A 14,757-nucleotide genomic window follows, 5' to 3' on the forward strand; every position below is an offset into this window, starting at 1 on the left:
GCTGTTGAGTCATGTGCTGGATGATGTCAGAGGAGTTGGTGATTGGTTGGCTTTCAGGGATGGATGACATTGTGGGGTGAAATGATTGCTTTTGTTTTGGGCTGTAAAGCTCAATTTGCCACCTAAGGCCTTACATTAATTTTTATATTTACACTATATACATCTTGAACTGATTAAAAAGTAGAAAATAAGATGAATTTCAAGACTGTAGCACCAAATTTTTTTTTTCTAGAGCAGTAAAATAGCATTTTTGTTTCCAAGTCAGCTTACCAGCAGAAACACCGCCACCATCTGGTCAGAACAAGGAATTGCATCTCCTTAAATTATGCTTTTCAATGTATTTGATTCTTTTGTTCTCTCCATAAAAATATACCTGCACACAAACTGACTGGCTTTTTGTCCTCTCCTCTTTCCTCAGAACTACGGCTTTTGGCTTCCTCAATGCTCTGTGTAAATTAGCGGCCGTGCTGGGTATAAGCATCTTCACGTCATTCGTTGGCATAACCAAGGCCGTGCCCATCCTGTTTGCCTCGGGCGCACTGGCGGCGGGCAGTTTTCTCGCCCTCAAACTACCAGAGACGCGGGGTCAAGTGCTCCAATAGTGTGGCGCGAGCAGCTCTGCAGACGGCAGCAGAGTTTCAGCCACACCGTGAAGGAAAAAGCTAAAAGGTCCATCAAGTCCCGCCCTCTGACACCCCCCACCACCCACTCACCTACATTCACACTAAAACAGTAAACTACGACATGAATTTGTTGAGGTGCAACATTTGGCCATGAGAGTAATCCTCCCTTATAAAGGTTAGTGATGTTGCTGCATCCTGATAATTCCTGAAAAAAGATGTTTGTTGATGTTTACCAAGATCTGGATAGGAAAAAAAATACAGAAAACCAACGTAGGTGTAACCTCATTAAGTTTCGTCCCCCTCAGTGTAAAAACAACCAAGGTTGGAGGTCAGCAACGCAAACAGACTCATAGAAATGACCACTAACCATCTAGCAGAGTTGTCTGTATTCACCTTCATTCTTTTGAGCAACATCAACTCACCTTTGAAGTTGTGAGTTCTTCATCCTTGTTGGACATCTACTCAAAAATGCAACAATTTCTGCCTTGATTGGAAGCATTTTTGACTCTGGGGGGAGGGGTAACACCAAGACGTTGCTGTCTTGGCCTTCCTTACTCTTTCTCCTGAGGTCTTGTGTTTGTGTCTAGACTTACTGCCATTTTGTAGATAATAGAACATTCCGGGTTTCCTTTTGGTATTGTTACAAATCGGAGATTAATCTCCCTCCCTTTATGGCATCACTTTTGATCACACTCAAACAGGGATAGGATCGAGACGAGTTTTCTGTGTATGTCCATCTGAAGGACGAGCATTTGTCGTGAGTCAGCAGTTTCCCAAGGAAAACGTTCAGATTCTCCCAGTTAGTCCTCATTCCTGTCAAACTGTATTTCCCTTTGTGAGAACTGCCTTTCCCCCTTCTCCTTTACAAATATACAGGATGTTTGTCTTTGAGATGTTTTGGAGGGTGTTATGCATGTCACAAAGTATGAACTGTATGTAAACTTGAAAATCCAGACTATAACATGTAAACAAAATGCTACTACATTTGCTCATATGTCTCTGTAGTATTTTGACAGGACATTGGTTCTATATTTCTTGGTACCTTTAAATAACCTTCCCAGGTGTTTTAGAGCACACTGCACAAAACATTGGCTAGCTTGAAACGTCTGAAAGACGATAGTGAAAGATGACTCGCAAGAAGACTAATTTTTAGGATACTTTGTTGCAGCCATGTTTAGTCTTCTCTGAGAGATAAACATTTATATTATTGTGGGTCATCTCTGTAATTGAAACATTGAACTGTGGTACAATACTAACAAACTGCTGTTTCTTTATTTAGTCTGCTGTCGTTCCACAAATGCAAATTATTGGAATGATAGGGATGGAGCGGTTTGAAAAAAAAACACGGTTCGGTTCGGTCCCCATAAATGAGATGTGCCACCAGAAAAGATTGCATTAATGCTAAAACATTGTGCCCGTGCCATCTGTTTGACCTTTTCCAAACGTTCAGCACACAAAACTTCAGTTTTCTGAAATGTATGTCCTGTGTTTGTTGTGTTACCCAACTCTCACAATCACCGACATTCTTTTTTCATAAACTTCATGAATTCTCATACCTCTGACGTGTCAAATAGAGTGAAGCTCATTTGTAATCATCATCCACATTGGCAAAAAGGCTGTGAATCTTTTGCTTAAATCCTAATGCTTTATCCAACCTTTTTAATTAGAAGCTGTTTAAAAGCTCCAGATAGCAGAGCCTATTGTTTCCTACCTGACACTCTCCTCTTTTCAGTGTCGGTAAATACCCGTTAGCCTCTGCCTAGACGAGCTAACACACTGGGCGTGCTGCTGCTAGCATTAGCCACATGTGCTGCTCAGTGTTAGCCTCTGGTCTCAGTGTATCTTCTGCACACACTTGCTCAGTAGCTGTTATCAAAAAACAACAACTTGGAGTTGCCTTTAACTTATTTTACTAAGAGAGAACAATACGCCATACATGCGTTACATCAATTTAGCGTAACAACCTGCCATTTACATGGGATACGGTAGCTTGAATGGGACAACTGAGGTGTAATCTCCTCTAATGATCTAAACGTACACCTCTTATCAATGTTTTTGTGGGTACTATGTAACTATGAGTATGGCTGTTGCTCTCTGCAATTTCCCTAAAGATTTATTCTGCTAGATGGGACATTTTAATATGCAGTCAGATTTTGTCTTTACTCAGGCTTCAGCAAATGAAAAGCAGAGAGATATTAAATTACATTTATCCTGAAAGAACTCACTGCCAAGTGGCAATTATCTTATATTCAACACAAGAAACAACTCTGCATTCCCACATCCTTCTGATGAAAAGAGCTGTGATCCTTATGGTCACAGGTGTTTGGGAAAAGGAAACAAAAAATTTCAGACAATTTCTTCTCTTCCCAACTTCCATTTTGTAGGATAGCAGCCATATGTAGTCTCCAGACCATTGAATATATAGCCAAACCACTGCACTTTGTGTGCATTGTGCACAACTTTGAGAGCCTTGAGTTGTTCGACACTCACCCCGATGCCCGTTTTGCTGGAAAAGCAACAAAGAACCAGGGGAACATTTATTTGAAAGCACAACCATAATCTACCAAATGATGATTTTGTGAACTTGAGTGCAGTTGTGAACATGCTGTGTAGCTTTACACATTCCTGCACAAGGAAAACGACCCCTCGTTTTGTTTTTGTTTACTTTACATTGATCTAAATTCATCCCCTGATCCACTGTCTGTTCGTGTGCCATGAACACCATCTCTCATGAATTATTGCCAAATATTTTCTGTGGCCTGAGTTTACACATTTTAACATAACATCTGCTATAGATATAAATATATATGTAAATAAAATGAACTATGATAGAACTAATAGGATTTTCTAATTATTTGCCCCCATGGTCTGGACATTGAAGTCATTTCTTTCTGTTGTGCATGTAGAGCAGGAACACTTTTACTTTCTCTCTGAAACTGATCCAAATCGCTGAGTTTCACAGTTCAGGTGCCCTAGTAATAAAGCTCTGGCTTGCAAAAAAAAAAAAAATCCCTCAGAAGCAAAAATAAATAACGTGTTGCAAAAATGTCCAGCATATCCTCTCAGAAGCACACTGATGAAACACAAATCTACACAAGTAAGAAATAAATTCCCTGCCAACTGCCCCATGTCACACATGAAGTTAAGAGCAAAGACAAGACAGCTCTGTTTAGCAGAGAGTTTTGTTAAAATGCTAACATGACAGTTCAAGCACATCTAAGCCTATGTTACAGGGTGTTTTTGTATAATTAACCAGCTGCCTGGGCAACAGTCAATTGTAAGTGCAAAACGTTAACAAAGCAATAAGTGTTTGGGTGTTTGTGTCTTACAGAGTTGTTGGTAATTGAAGCACATTACCACATGCCGTTCTTTTCCACTGAAGGGATTGTTCAGCATAAGTGAAGTGAGATTGTGTGGGCTAGCGCTGAGCTGTTAGCATCTCATCTGCAGCAGACGGCTGTCGGAGGGATCTCAGTGCATTCTGGTGGACGAGTCAAACTAACCGCCACTCTGAGCAGGGAAGAGTAAAGAGAGAATTCACACCATCTCAAATAAATGTAAGTCTAAACTTTTCTATAAGTTGGGCTTGTCTAAGATTGAGAAAATTCCCTTTTTAACATTTCTGCTCTTTGAAGCTCATAACTTGACTCCATAAACTTTCCTCCCTGATTCTTTATTCTGAGATCCCTCTGACTGTTGCCTTTTTCACGTAACAAGCTGACAGTTCAGAACTACTCTGCACAACACTACAACAAAAATAAACACTCTCATTAATGAAGACAGGAAATAATAAAAAAAAAAACTAACATTTGTGTGTGACTCTCTAAAATCACTCTTGGTCTCGAGGCTTCTGTCGATAAACCTGCATCACCATAAATTAAATGTAACAAAGAATTATCACCTTTGTCACTGTACTGTGCTGTAGAAAATGTAGTTGATTGTTTGTAAGTATAGAAACTGTGGAATCAAATATAAAAAAAAGTGATAAAAAAGTGTAAATGAACAATGCTGTATGTTGTCTTTGATTTTGTGTATTTTGTAAATGAGAATGAGATAAAACACTAAGTAAAATCATCAATGCCAGACACCAGTTACGGATCTTAGTTAGACTAAAGGTGGCAGATGCGTTTTTTGTTTAGAAGTGTGTGAGATTTCTCCATGTTGATTTTTGATCAGGATTGCACTTTGGTGCGACCCTTTGGAACTATGACAAAAGGTTATGAAAATAATGAATAATAAACAAGTGGAAAAGATTGGTGGAAAGTGAATTTGTTCAATTTTGCCCTCAATCACAAATAGCCTTGATGCCAGCTCGCTGTTTAAGACTCCACTGCAGTAGAAAAGCATGATGAAGCTTCTTTAAAGTTTGCTGCAGAAGATTTGGACAAGCCAGATGTGTTCTGTGAGAAGACAGTCGGGTTGGAGGAGGCCAAAGCCCAGTCACACCGTGTTTGTGGTAAGAAAGCTTCTGCACGTCACCCCAAAAACACCATGCCAGACATGATGCTTGCAGGTGAAGACATTCATAACGGAAGGAAGGACGAATAAAAATGTGAACATGAAACGAGTGTTGATTTCAAAACACATATCCAAGTAAGCTTATTTTTGGTTTCACAGTAAGAAACTAAAGATTCTCGAACAAACCAGTTAATGACATAAATTGCCTCCAAAAAAATCCCCTCAAAATATTCTAAATATTTTTATTGGATGTATTATTTATCTAAATAACAAAATTTGTATAACAATTTATAGAAAAAGATGAGAATGTCTCAAAGGAGTTCAACTATATTGGAGTTCATGAATGAGCTTAATCAACATAGTAAATCAAATTGTCCCTTAAAAATACATTCTGTGTTTACTTAGGTCATCTTTGTCCGGTATTTAAACAGTTTGATGAAACATTAAAGTGTGACAAAAAACAAAATACAAGATATAGGTAAATATATTTTTCATGACACTGTATGTTTCTTCTTGCCTGGGAACACCTTTGAAATTAGCTGAACATCCCCCCCACTAGTGAAAAAATCACTAGTGGGGGGGATGTTTGGGTTCGCCTCTGGTCCAGTTGCCTCTCCTCCATCCGGATTTTCAGCAGATAACAACTGATCAGTGGATTAAACAATTATACAACACAATAATTGCATTAGCTGTCTTTATAAAGACAAATTACATGCCATGGTCTCAAAGTGGGTGGAAACACAAAAAAAAGCACAATTACAGCTAAAGTCCACAGAGGGGAAATACTCCATTAAAGCTCTAGATGGCTCTACTTTTCAACAGTGGGAGACAATTGTAATTTGTGGGAAATATGTGGCCTGTAACAGAGATGGTGAAATGTTCACTAAAACATTTGAAGAATTTGGTAATTGGCTCAGCATTATGAGTTAGCTAGTGAGACTAAGGGGGAGAGTTTGTCCTACCCCAACCGAGGTTAATTTCTAGTAAACACCCATTTCAGGTACAGTATGTGTCTGTAAGAAACATCACAGCGTCGTTTTGGTGCCAAGCTTAAAAAATAAGTGTCTCTGGTCAACAATTTAAGCTAGGGAGCACATTTTAGGCTACATTAGAGATTCCAAGGATGTGTATTAATCAGCAGCTGGTCTCTTTAACAAATATTGCATATTTATCTTATTTGTAATTATGAATGTTAAGAGAACGTCGGTTTCCTTTTCCCTGCTTGTCTTCACTTCTGCGCGGCTCACCCGCCGGTGGACTGTAAAGGAGCGCACCCTGTGAGTCCAAGCGGCAAACTGCAGACCTAATAGAATCCAGCAGGTGGCAGCACTGCAGCTGGGAGGGCGCTAGCCAGCCGCTTCAGAACACCAAAGAAGAAGAAGAAGAAGTAGAAGAAGCAGCAGCAGCAGAAGAAGAAGAAGGTTTTTCCTTCAGGGGTGAGTTTTTAAATAAATCTGCCGTTCTATCCAATTCCGTTTTTGTTTAGTTTGATTTGTTTCTTGATTCCAGCGGTTTATGTTTTTACGTCTCTACGCTGGACGGAGCAGACAAGCTGGTTAGCAGCGACTGTAGCGAACAAGCAGCTAAACAAGCTAAGCTAAAGTTATGAAACCAACAGGAACCAGTTAGAGAAAATACACAAACCAGTGGAAATAGACGCAGTATGCTTCCTACAGTCATTTTTATAGACAGAGGGACAGTTTATGACTGTAATTTAGATTTAAAAGCCTTTGCCAAGTTATTAAAAATTAAATATTTGATCAGCAGCCTCTGGCTGAAACTTTCCTGTGTTATTTTGGTATATTCGTTGTTTTACTTAGTTAATAAGGCTCATAAGCCCTAACATCGTATGAGAATATTGTTTTAACTAAGTCACAATCACCCAAACATCGCCATTCCCCTGATTTAACATTTCAGAGGCAGTGTGGGGTTCAGTGGGGCAGGGAATTGAACTGACCATTGAACTGACCATTCAAGAAGACCATCAGTCTGGCAACTGAGCCGCCCTGCAGATTTTCTATAGTCTCCGGCTTTCCATGGACGAGACACAAGGTGCGCTGCGGACAGGTCAGCCGTCCATCACAGGGCGAGCCAGAGAGAGATTAGACAAACATCCATGCACACAGTAGAGAGGTCAGATAACCTCAGACCCAGAGCATTCTGGGAGAAGCCAGAGAGAGAGAGGATGTAACGGGGATTTAAACCCAGGTCCTTCCTGGTGCGAGGCAAAAAGCTGAGAGCTGCACTGCTGTGAAGCTCCTGCACCGTCCAGCTGCTGCTTTGCTGCTGTAACATCAGGATGAAGGTAGAACGCGCCACATGATCAGTGTCTGCTCATTAACGTGTTTACCTGTGACTCTCCCAGGTGGTCTCCTCCACAGTCGCTGATGCTTCCCAGAGTCCCCCGCTCTGCTCGGCACGTCGCTGTCTGCCTTTCTGCCGCTCGGCCTCTGGCTCACTTCAGACCGCACATGGACCCGGACCCTAACCGGCCCGTCGAAACCACCATCAGAACCAAACTTACAGACACGTTCAAGCCCGACCACCTGGAGGTCCACAATGAGAGCCACATGCACGCCGTTCCCCCCGGCTCCGAGTCCCATTTCCGTGTCCTGGTGGTCAGCTCCCAGTTTGCGGGCCTGCCACTGATTCAGCGCCACCGTCTGGTCAATGAGGCGCTGAAGGAGGAACTGAGTAGCTGTGTTCACGCGTTGGCTATCCAGGCAAAGACTCCTGAGCAGTGGGGCACGGACCCCACTCTGGCCAAGAGTCCCGCTTGCATGGGAGGTTCAAAAGGCGATCAGAGTGTGGAGGAGAAGCTGAAGGCCGGACGGGGATAAAGAACCGGACTCTGTGTTTGAGTTTTTCCTCACATTCTGTCACATGGTAACCTGGTTCCCACAGTTCTGGTTTGGTCTTAGTGAGGTTAACTCAAGCTTGGAGTTAACCTGTGTTCATCTGGTTTAATGGATGGTCGACTCCTTCCATCAGAAGATCAGAAGCCATCGAGTCACAACGTAGGTTTTTTTTTTTTTTTGCTCGTTGGAACTTTGTAGGTTGGGAACCTCTCTTCACATTAATAGTCTTCTATTTACAATTGTATGATTGCTCTTATGTTGTAAAACTTACATCATCATACAAATAAAAATATCGTACAAAAAGTTTTGATCTGTGCATTTCTGCTGCTGAATGTAAATAAAAGTGGTTTCTGTGATTCACTCTTCCATGTTAAAAGATATTTATTTTACTTGCAAAAAGTCATTTTATGGATAATCTGCCTAATATGCAGCAGATTATTATGCATTGGATTTATTTATAGCTGTGATCAAAACAACAATGGATAGAATAAAATAGCCTTTATACATTAATAAAACAGATGAGAAATGCATCAAAATAATCGAGGAATAATTTTTATTGATATGTAAAACTTTGTATTTATTTGATTTGAAGTACGTCCTTAGAGATGCTTTTATTTGAATTAAACAACTTCATTTTTTTCTTCATAAGTATGTCAAGTTATTTGGCTAAATGTAATCTGGAATATACTAATGAAGTGTTTTACATGTTTAATAATTGTGAAGCTTTTTAAAGTAAGTTTAGTCAGACTCAAAAATGCAACTAATTTATTTCATGAGGACAAAACTACACAGTGACTGCAGAAGAAGGTTGGTTTTACGTTTTTATGGATAAAGCGGTATCAGGATTCTGATTCAGACGAGTCTGTCGGTTCTTCTGAGTAAAAATATGTTCAGAAGCTGATGCCCTGTACTGGAGGCTATGACATTTACAGAGTACTACATTAGTATTAACACCCCTTACACTGGGATTTAATTAAAGGAGGCTGAAAAAAACGTTTTCCCTTTCAGATATTTCTTTGTAAATAAAGCTGAAAACCATGGATCTTTGTCTGATGATTATACTCATATAACCCAAATAAAACATGCTAGTGTTTGAAGTTGAATAGTTATCTGTGTAAAACTCACTGATCTGAAGGTTAAATGCTCTTGGTGGTTCCTAAGAGCTGCAGCTCCTAAACTCTGGGATGGTTTCCCTCTTTCTGTGAGGTTTGCCATAACTCCTACTGAATTTAAATCTCTCTTAAAAACTATTTTACACGACCAGCAGGCCAGCCTTGGGGTTTTACCTTTTATAGTTTATTGTTGCGTTGTTATAGCTTGCTGCTTTCATTTTGCTGTTTTTTATTCACCCCTGCGACACTTTGGGTGCCTTATGGTATGTTAATGTGATTTATAAATACAGCCTTGATTAATGTTTTGGTTGAAATCTTGAAATAAAATGTGAAAACGTGTAAATGGTTTAAAAAAACCCGGTTATTACTGAACGGAGACGGTCTTATCTGACTAGTGACGGTGTTGTCAGTGCCGCTGGCTCAACACAAGAGGGCAGTATGGTCCCACACTGAATCACCACTTGGGTAGAAAATTGGGAAATACTTTAATAAAGCTTCTTTACAGACGAAAATTATCAATTACATTAAGTCACATTTTGATTAGATATTTATAAATCTGAAATAAAAATAAACAAAACAAAAACCAGGATGTGAAAGCAAATAAAACCTCAGGTCAACTAAATACTGACCCTGGCTGTTCAGTCACCGCACACAAGGATAGAAAGTTACTCCTTATAGAGGGAAGCGTTTAGATGCTACTAAAATAAAAATGTGTCCTGAAGTATTAACATGCTTTAATGTTGCTGATACAGATTCTGAAACAATTAAGTTAAAATCTGATTAAAGAGAAGCGCCAGCAGTCGGTGAGTTTGTGCCGGTTCCCTGTTTGACCCAGTCTGTCCTGGATGTGGGAGGGCATCTACTTCCATCCTGTCCCTGTGAAGATCTCCTGGCCTTAACTTTAACACGATGACGGCTGAAAATCACCTCCTCCGCCAGACGAGGAGGAAAAGACAACAACTATGCGTCAAAAGTATCCGTGGGAGTCTGAAGAAATAATCTGAGAGAGAAGCGGGCCGCGGAGGTTTAAAACAACACGTTCTTTTGTCAATACAGGCAGTTTTTATGTTTTGCTGGACAAAGCTGCAGAGTTATTGTTAGTTCATGACTGCAGGCCTGCAGAGGGACGAGGATGAGAGTCATCCTCCACAATTATCCTGGACCTGGAGCTGACGGCCTGTCAGTTCCTTCAAAAGGTTCCCGTGAGGAGGGCGAACAACTGGTGTCGCTGGTTTAGAAAAAGGCAAACAGCCACTTTATGACCCCGGCCGCTCATTAGGGCCAGGCCTGCAGGAGCCACGGCGAGCTCCCCAGGCTGTGGGAGAGCACAGCGAGCCGGGCCCAAGCGCCCGCAGACCTGCACGCTGCCACAGAGATTTATGTGCTACGTTTCCAGGTGGTGTTCTGATCCAACGAGGGGGGAAAGTCATCAGGGATGACGAGGTGGAGTGCTGGGACTTGTTTTTGCACTTAACAGGTTGGGCTGTTTTACTTGTGAGCAGTACATCACCCATTCATTAGTGGCGGTTCTGCAGTGAAATGACAGGGTCTGTCAGGTCAGCCCAGTGGATCGTGACCCAGCGATGCACCGACTGAGGAGCTTTTCTCCTCAGCGCCTTTCACTTCGCAGCCAAGCCGTCTATAAAAACACAAATCTGCATCTTGTAATGAGGTAATTATTTTGAAACTTCAGAATTTGAGAACAGAAATATTCAGGCCCATGGTCTGTTTGAATGTCTTGTTTTTGCTATAATTTTGAAAGAATTTCTTAAATACATCATACCACCATTACTCATACTTTTTTTTATTTAAGTGTTTTGTGTTTTTTTATTAGAGATATCAATATGCAAATTTGGTCTAAAAGTGATTACAGGCTAAATTAGTGAAAAAAATAAATACAAATAAAACAGAAGCAGAAGGGCAATTCATCTTTATATTTGTGATTAAATAAATTATAATTAAACCTAAATAAAATAGACTTATGCAATGAGACAACTTCCAATATTCAAGATAAAATTTGTAGGTGGATGGCAGTCTTTTGTAAATCCAAGAATATTAAATTAAAATAAATAAGCAAAATTTACTATAATATATTCATTATAAAATCAATTTGATTAAATAATCTATGATAATTTAATTTAAAACACTATATTTTTTAGCTTTTTAATTTGTGTAAAAGCACTTCTAAGTCGGCTCACTCTCACAAACATTCAGAGCTGGACCTCCGTCCACCGTGCCTCCCCCGGGGTCCGGCTCCAGCAGTGATGGATCTGTGCCGGGTTCTGGTTCTGGCCCGTGAGGCCTGGGCGGGCTGCTGCGGGTCAGTGGGAACCCACCTTGGCCGTACTGGATCTGCGTCACAGGCCAGGGACAGATGGTGCCAGGCTGGTGCTGGGACCCCGAGCGGGGCAGGGTTCCCGCGTACGAGGGCAGCCGCTGATTTATGCTGCGGCCACGAAACCGAGGGCCGGAGTGCAGGAGGGCTGACTCGGGTTGGGGGGGGGGGTGCTCCTTCTGCGCAGTTGACCTCTGCTGGTCGAGGGGTCATCCGCCGGTAGGGATAGATGAAGGGAGGTGGGGGGGGGGTGTGGAGTTTGGGGCGCAACAAATGGGTGTCTGAGAAGGGGTGGCAGGGCCGTCCCAGGGGACCAGCATCGTCTTGTGGCCCCCCAGAGCAGCTGCAGGATCTGTGGAGCATGTTGAACGCATTTCATTTAAACCTGCCTTCAGTTTACTTTATAAACTAAATCCGTTGGGCAAAAGCAACAATTTTCAATCCTGAAAACTGATAAAAAGTATCCCAGCTGGATCCTCGTGCACGCAGCTCAAATTCTCGTTTATCATCAGAGAGTCCGCGAGCGGCTGCGATGCTGAATCTTTAGTTGGGTTCATGTTTTACGAACAGCTGAATTAAACCTAAGGTGGTGGTAATAGGCTATTAAAGCCCTTTAATTGGAAAGCCCCTGTCCATCCACCCCTGCCACCCCGAGCCCACCACACAGCTGACTAATGAAATCAGTGAATGGCAGCCTTGAAAGAGAGGGACAAAAGCTGAGATAGAGAAAAGACAATATCCTTGTGTGGGAGAATTAGTTACACTCAGTGGTCTAAGTATTCAAAGCACGGAGCAAAATAAAGAAAAAAAATGAGGCTGGGGGTAAAAGCGGGGATTAAGGGAAAAGTCCACACAGGTGGCGGTTAGATGAGGGGTCACATGACAGGACGCTACATCGCTTGATAAACAGCAGCCGTGGCGCACAGGAAGGAGGAAGGGAGGAATTTTATAGGGGAATTAACTGCTTCAGCACATCAGGTATTCATTAGGGTAAATCTCCCAGGTGTGCTGTACGTGTGAGAAAATGGCAAATAAGTCAGAAGGCTGGATCTGTTGCACAACAACGACATGGCAGCAAGGTGTGGTACAGCTGGGGGAGTTAGCTGATTTTAATCATCACTCATAAAAAGCATTGTAAACTCATCTGGAAACTCCAAAATCAGAGATGAAGTTATGGATGATGAGTTCCTCGTCCTAACATCGTAATCAGAGGAGAAACTTTTGAAGTGTCTTCAAGATCTAAGTCTTATTCACTTAAGATTAAATTGGTGCTAAGAATGAAAAAGTAAAGAAATGACAATCAAATGGTGTTTCATGGCAGAGCCGGTCCTACCCAATCAGGGGACCTGGGCGAGATTTTCTATGGTGCCTTCCTACATCGGATATTTATATACGCATACAAAATAAAAAGAATATCATTGTTTTCACCTCTGTCTTTAATTTATAACATGTCACCCAATCTGCATGCAAAACAAATGACAGATTAATGCAAAACATTTGAAAATATATATAAATACCCTTACCACAAAATAAAAAGCTTGTAAACTTGTGAATGAATGAATAATAATAGTAATAAATAAATCAGAAATATAACTATCAACATCAAGCTTCAAATATAAATGACCATGTTTGCACATAAAAACACTATTCATAAGCGACATTTAACCCATTAAATAACTATATACTAAAACAAAAAAAAAACAACTTTAAACAAAAGCTATATCCTATGTATAGCTATATACAACTATATGCAACAATATGCACAAAATAATCATTTTTAAGACCTCTAGCAGTGTTTTTATTGCTGCTTCCACTAGAAGACAAAAGTATGCCAGTATTGATTCAACTTGCAGTTGATCTTTCCTAGATTATGCTCAGTAAAGTCATTATTATGATTTGTAGTAATATTAATTGGGCATCTTAGCATTTCCATTTTATCAGGTAATAGTAATAACTTTTTTTTATATAATTAGCTTGGATCAGGGTGGATACTCTTGGTAGTTTATTGGGCTTGGCGTTTTGGGAGTTCTAGGTGCTTGTTATTAACTTGTTTCATCCAGTCTAAAACCAATTTGAATGCCTGTTTAGGACCATTGTCCTTTATTGACACTTTATTGTCACTCAAAGTACATTTAAGCAAAATTTGGTTGCAAGGCTCTGAGTAAAAACAGAAGACAAAAGAGAAACGTTATACATATAAGTATTTGTCATTTGTTTAGAATGTCCAGAAAGGTGTAAAACAATATGGGTTGTGCAAGTATACAGTATGCAGCAGCAGGATGTATTGCAACAGTGAACAGACTGTATGATAAATCAGCTAGTAAAAGTTAGAGGTCACCTACCTTCTTGAAACTGAGAGCTACTTCATTGGTGTTTGTCATACGAGGGACTACCCGTACTCACCAATGAACTAGAAGAGTCAGCGTTCACCTTAAATTTAGGTAAAATAAACATATTTTACATGCTTTGTTGTAGATATGGTCATTTTGAAATCAAAATAAATGCAAGTGTGACTCAACAAGAAGAGTAACAGAATAAAATAGAGTTTTAGATGCAGCTCACGTTGGTGACCCCTGGTATAGTTGGTGCAATAGAGTCTACAGTGTCCATGTAAAGCTGCTAGTTTTTGTTTGGATGGAAGGGGGGGGGGGGTAATTAGCAGGGTTAGCAGTCTGATGACGTGAGGAATGAAGATGTTGTGGAATCTGGTTGTTCTGCATTTGAAGCTGCTGAACCTCTTGCCAGAGGGCAGCAGCGAAACACAGTCCATGATGGGGGGGGGGGGGGGTCTTTTGTGGGTGTCTGAGCCCTGGTCATGGATGGAGGGGATTGCTGCCCCCATGATTCTCTCCACTGTCCTCACCTCTCTATCCACACATTTCTAGTCTGAGGCGTTGCAGGCCCCAAACCTGGAGGTGGTGGTGGGGGGGTGTTACTCTTCTCACCTGACGCTGCTGAACTCTCTTTAAAAGAGCGGAGGTGCGGAGGCACCAGGTATAAGTCTTATTTTATTCTTTTAATTTTATCTATGTAGCACCAATTCATGATACCTAGGTCATCTCAAGGTTCTTTCCAAAGTCAGACTCCATCAGATCCTCCAGGTTGGTAAGAAAGTTTCCTCTCTAAGGAAACCCAGCAGGTTGCATCAAGTCTCTCCAAGCAGCATTCACTCCTCCTGAAAGAGCGTAGAGCCACAGTGGACAGTCGTCTGCATTGTTGATGGCTTTGCAGCAATCCCTCATACTGAGCATGCATGAAGCGACAGTGGAGAGGAAAACTCCCCTTTAACAGGGAGGAGAACCTCCAGCAGAACCAGAACCAGGTTCAGTGTGAACGCTCATCTGCCTCCACCCATTGGGGCTTAGAGAAGA

At 41.1% G+C, this 14,757-nt stretch overlaps 2 protein-coding genes across 2 annotated transcripts in view; both read left to right on the plus strand.

The window, feature by feature from the left end:
* The window catches only part of sv2a (synaptic vesicle glycoprotein 2A), a 44,095-nt gene extending 39,219 nt beyond the window's left edge, over window positions 1-4,876 (plus strand). The window contains exon 13 of the mRNA XM_036135471.1: window positions 419-4,876. Within this exon, the coding sequence (XP_035991364.1) occupies window positions 419-602 (184 nt within the window). The 3' untranslated portion in view covers window positions 603-4,876. The remainder of the gene's footprint in view (window positions 1-418) is intronic.
* Window positions 4,877-6,467: 1,591 nt separating this feature from the next.
* On the plus strand, window positions 6,468-8,790 carry bola1 (bolA family member 1). Its single transcript, XM_021323655.2, has 2 exons — window positions 6,468-6,517; window positions 7,447-8,790. Exon 2 carries the CDS (start codon window positions 7,469-7,471, stop codon window positions 7,919-7,921), a length of 453 nt encoding a protein of 150 aa, XP_021179330.2. The 5' UTR covers window positions 6,468-6,517; window positions 7,447-7,468; the 3' UTR covers window positions 7,922-8,790.
* Window positions 8,791-14,757: the final 5,967 nt, after the last annotated feature.

Source organism: Fundulus heteroclitus, chromosome 3 (assembly GCF_011125445.2).
Source record: "Fundulus heteroclitus isolate FHET01 chromosome 3, MU-UCD_Fhet_4.1, whole genome shotgun sequence".
NCBI classification, from domain to species: domain Eukaryota; kingdom Metazoa; phylum Chordata; class Actinopteri; order Cyprinodontiformes; family Fundulidae; genus Fundulus; species Fundulus heteroclitus.

What these genes read in the sequence shown, in the direction of transcription:
- bola1 (XM_021323655.2), top strand. Translation starts at nt 7,469, where the DNA reads ATGCTTCCCAGAGTCCCCCGCTCTGCTCGGCACGTCGCTGTCTGCCTT.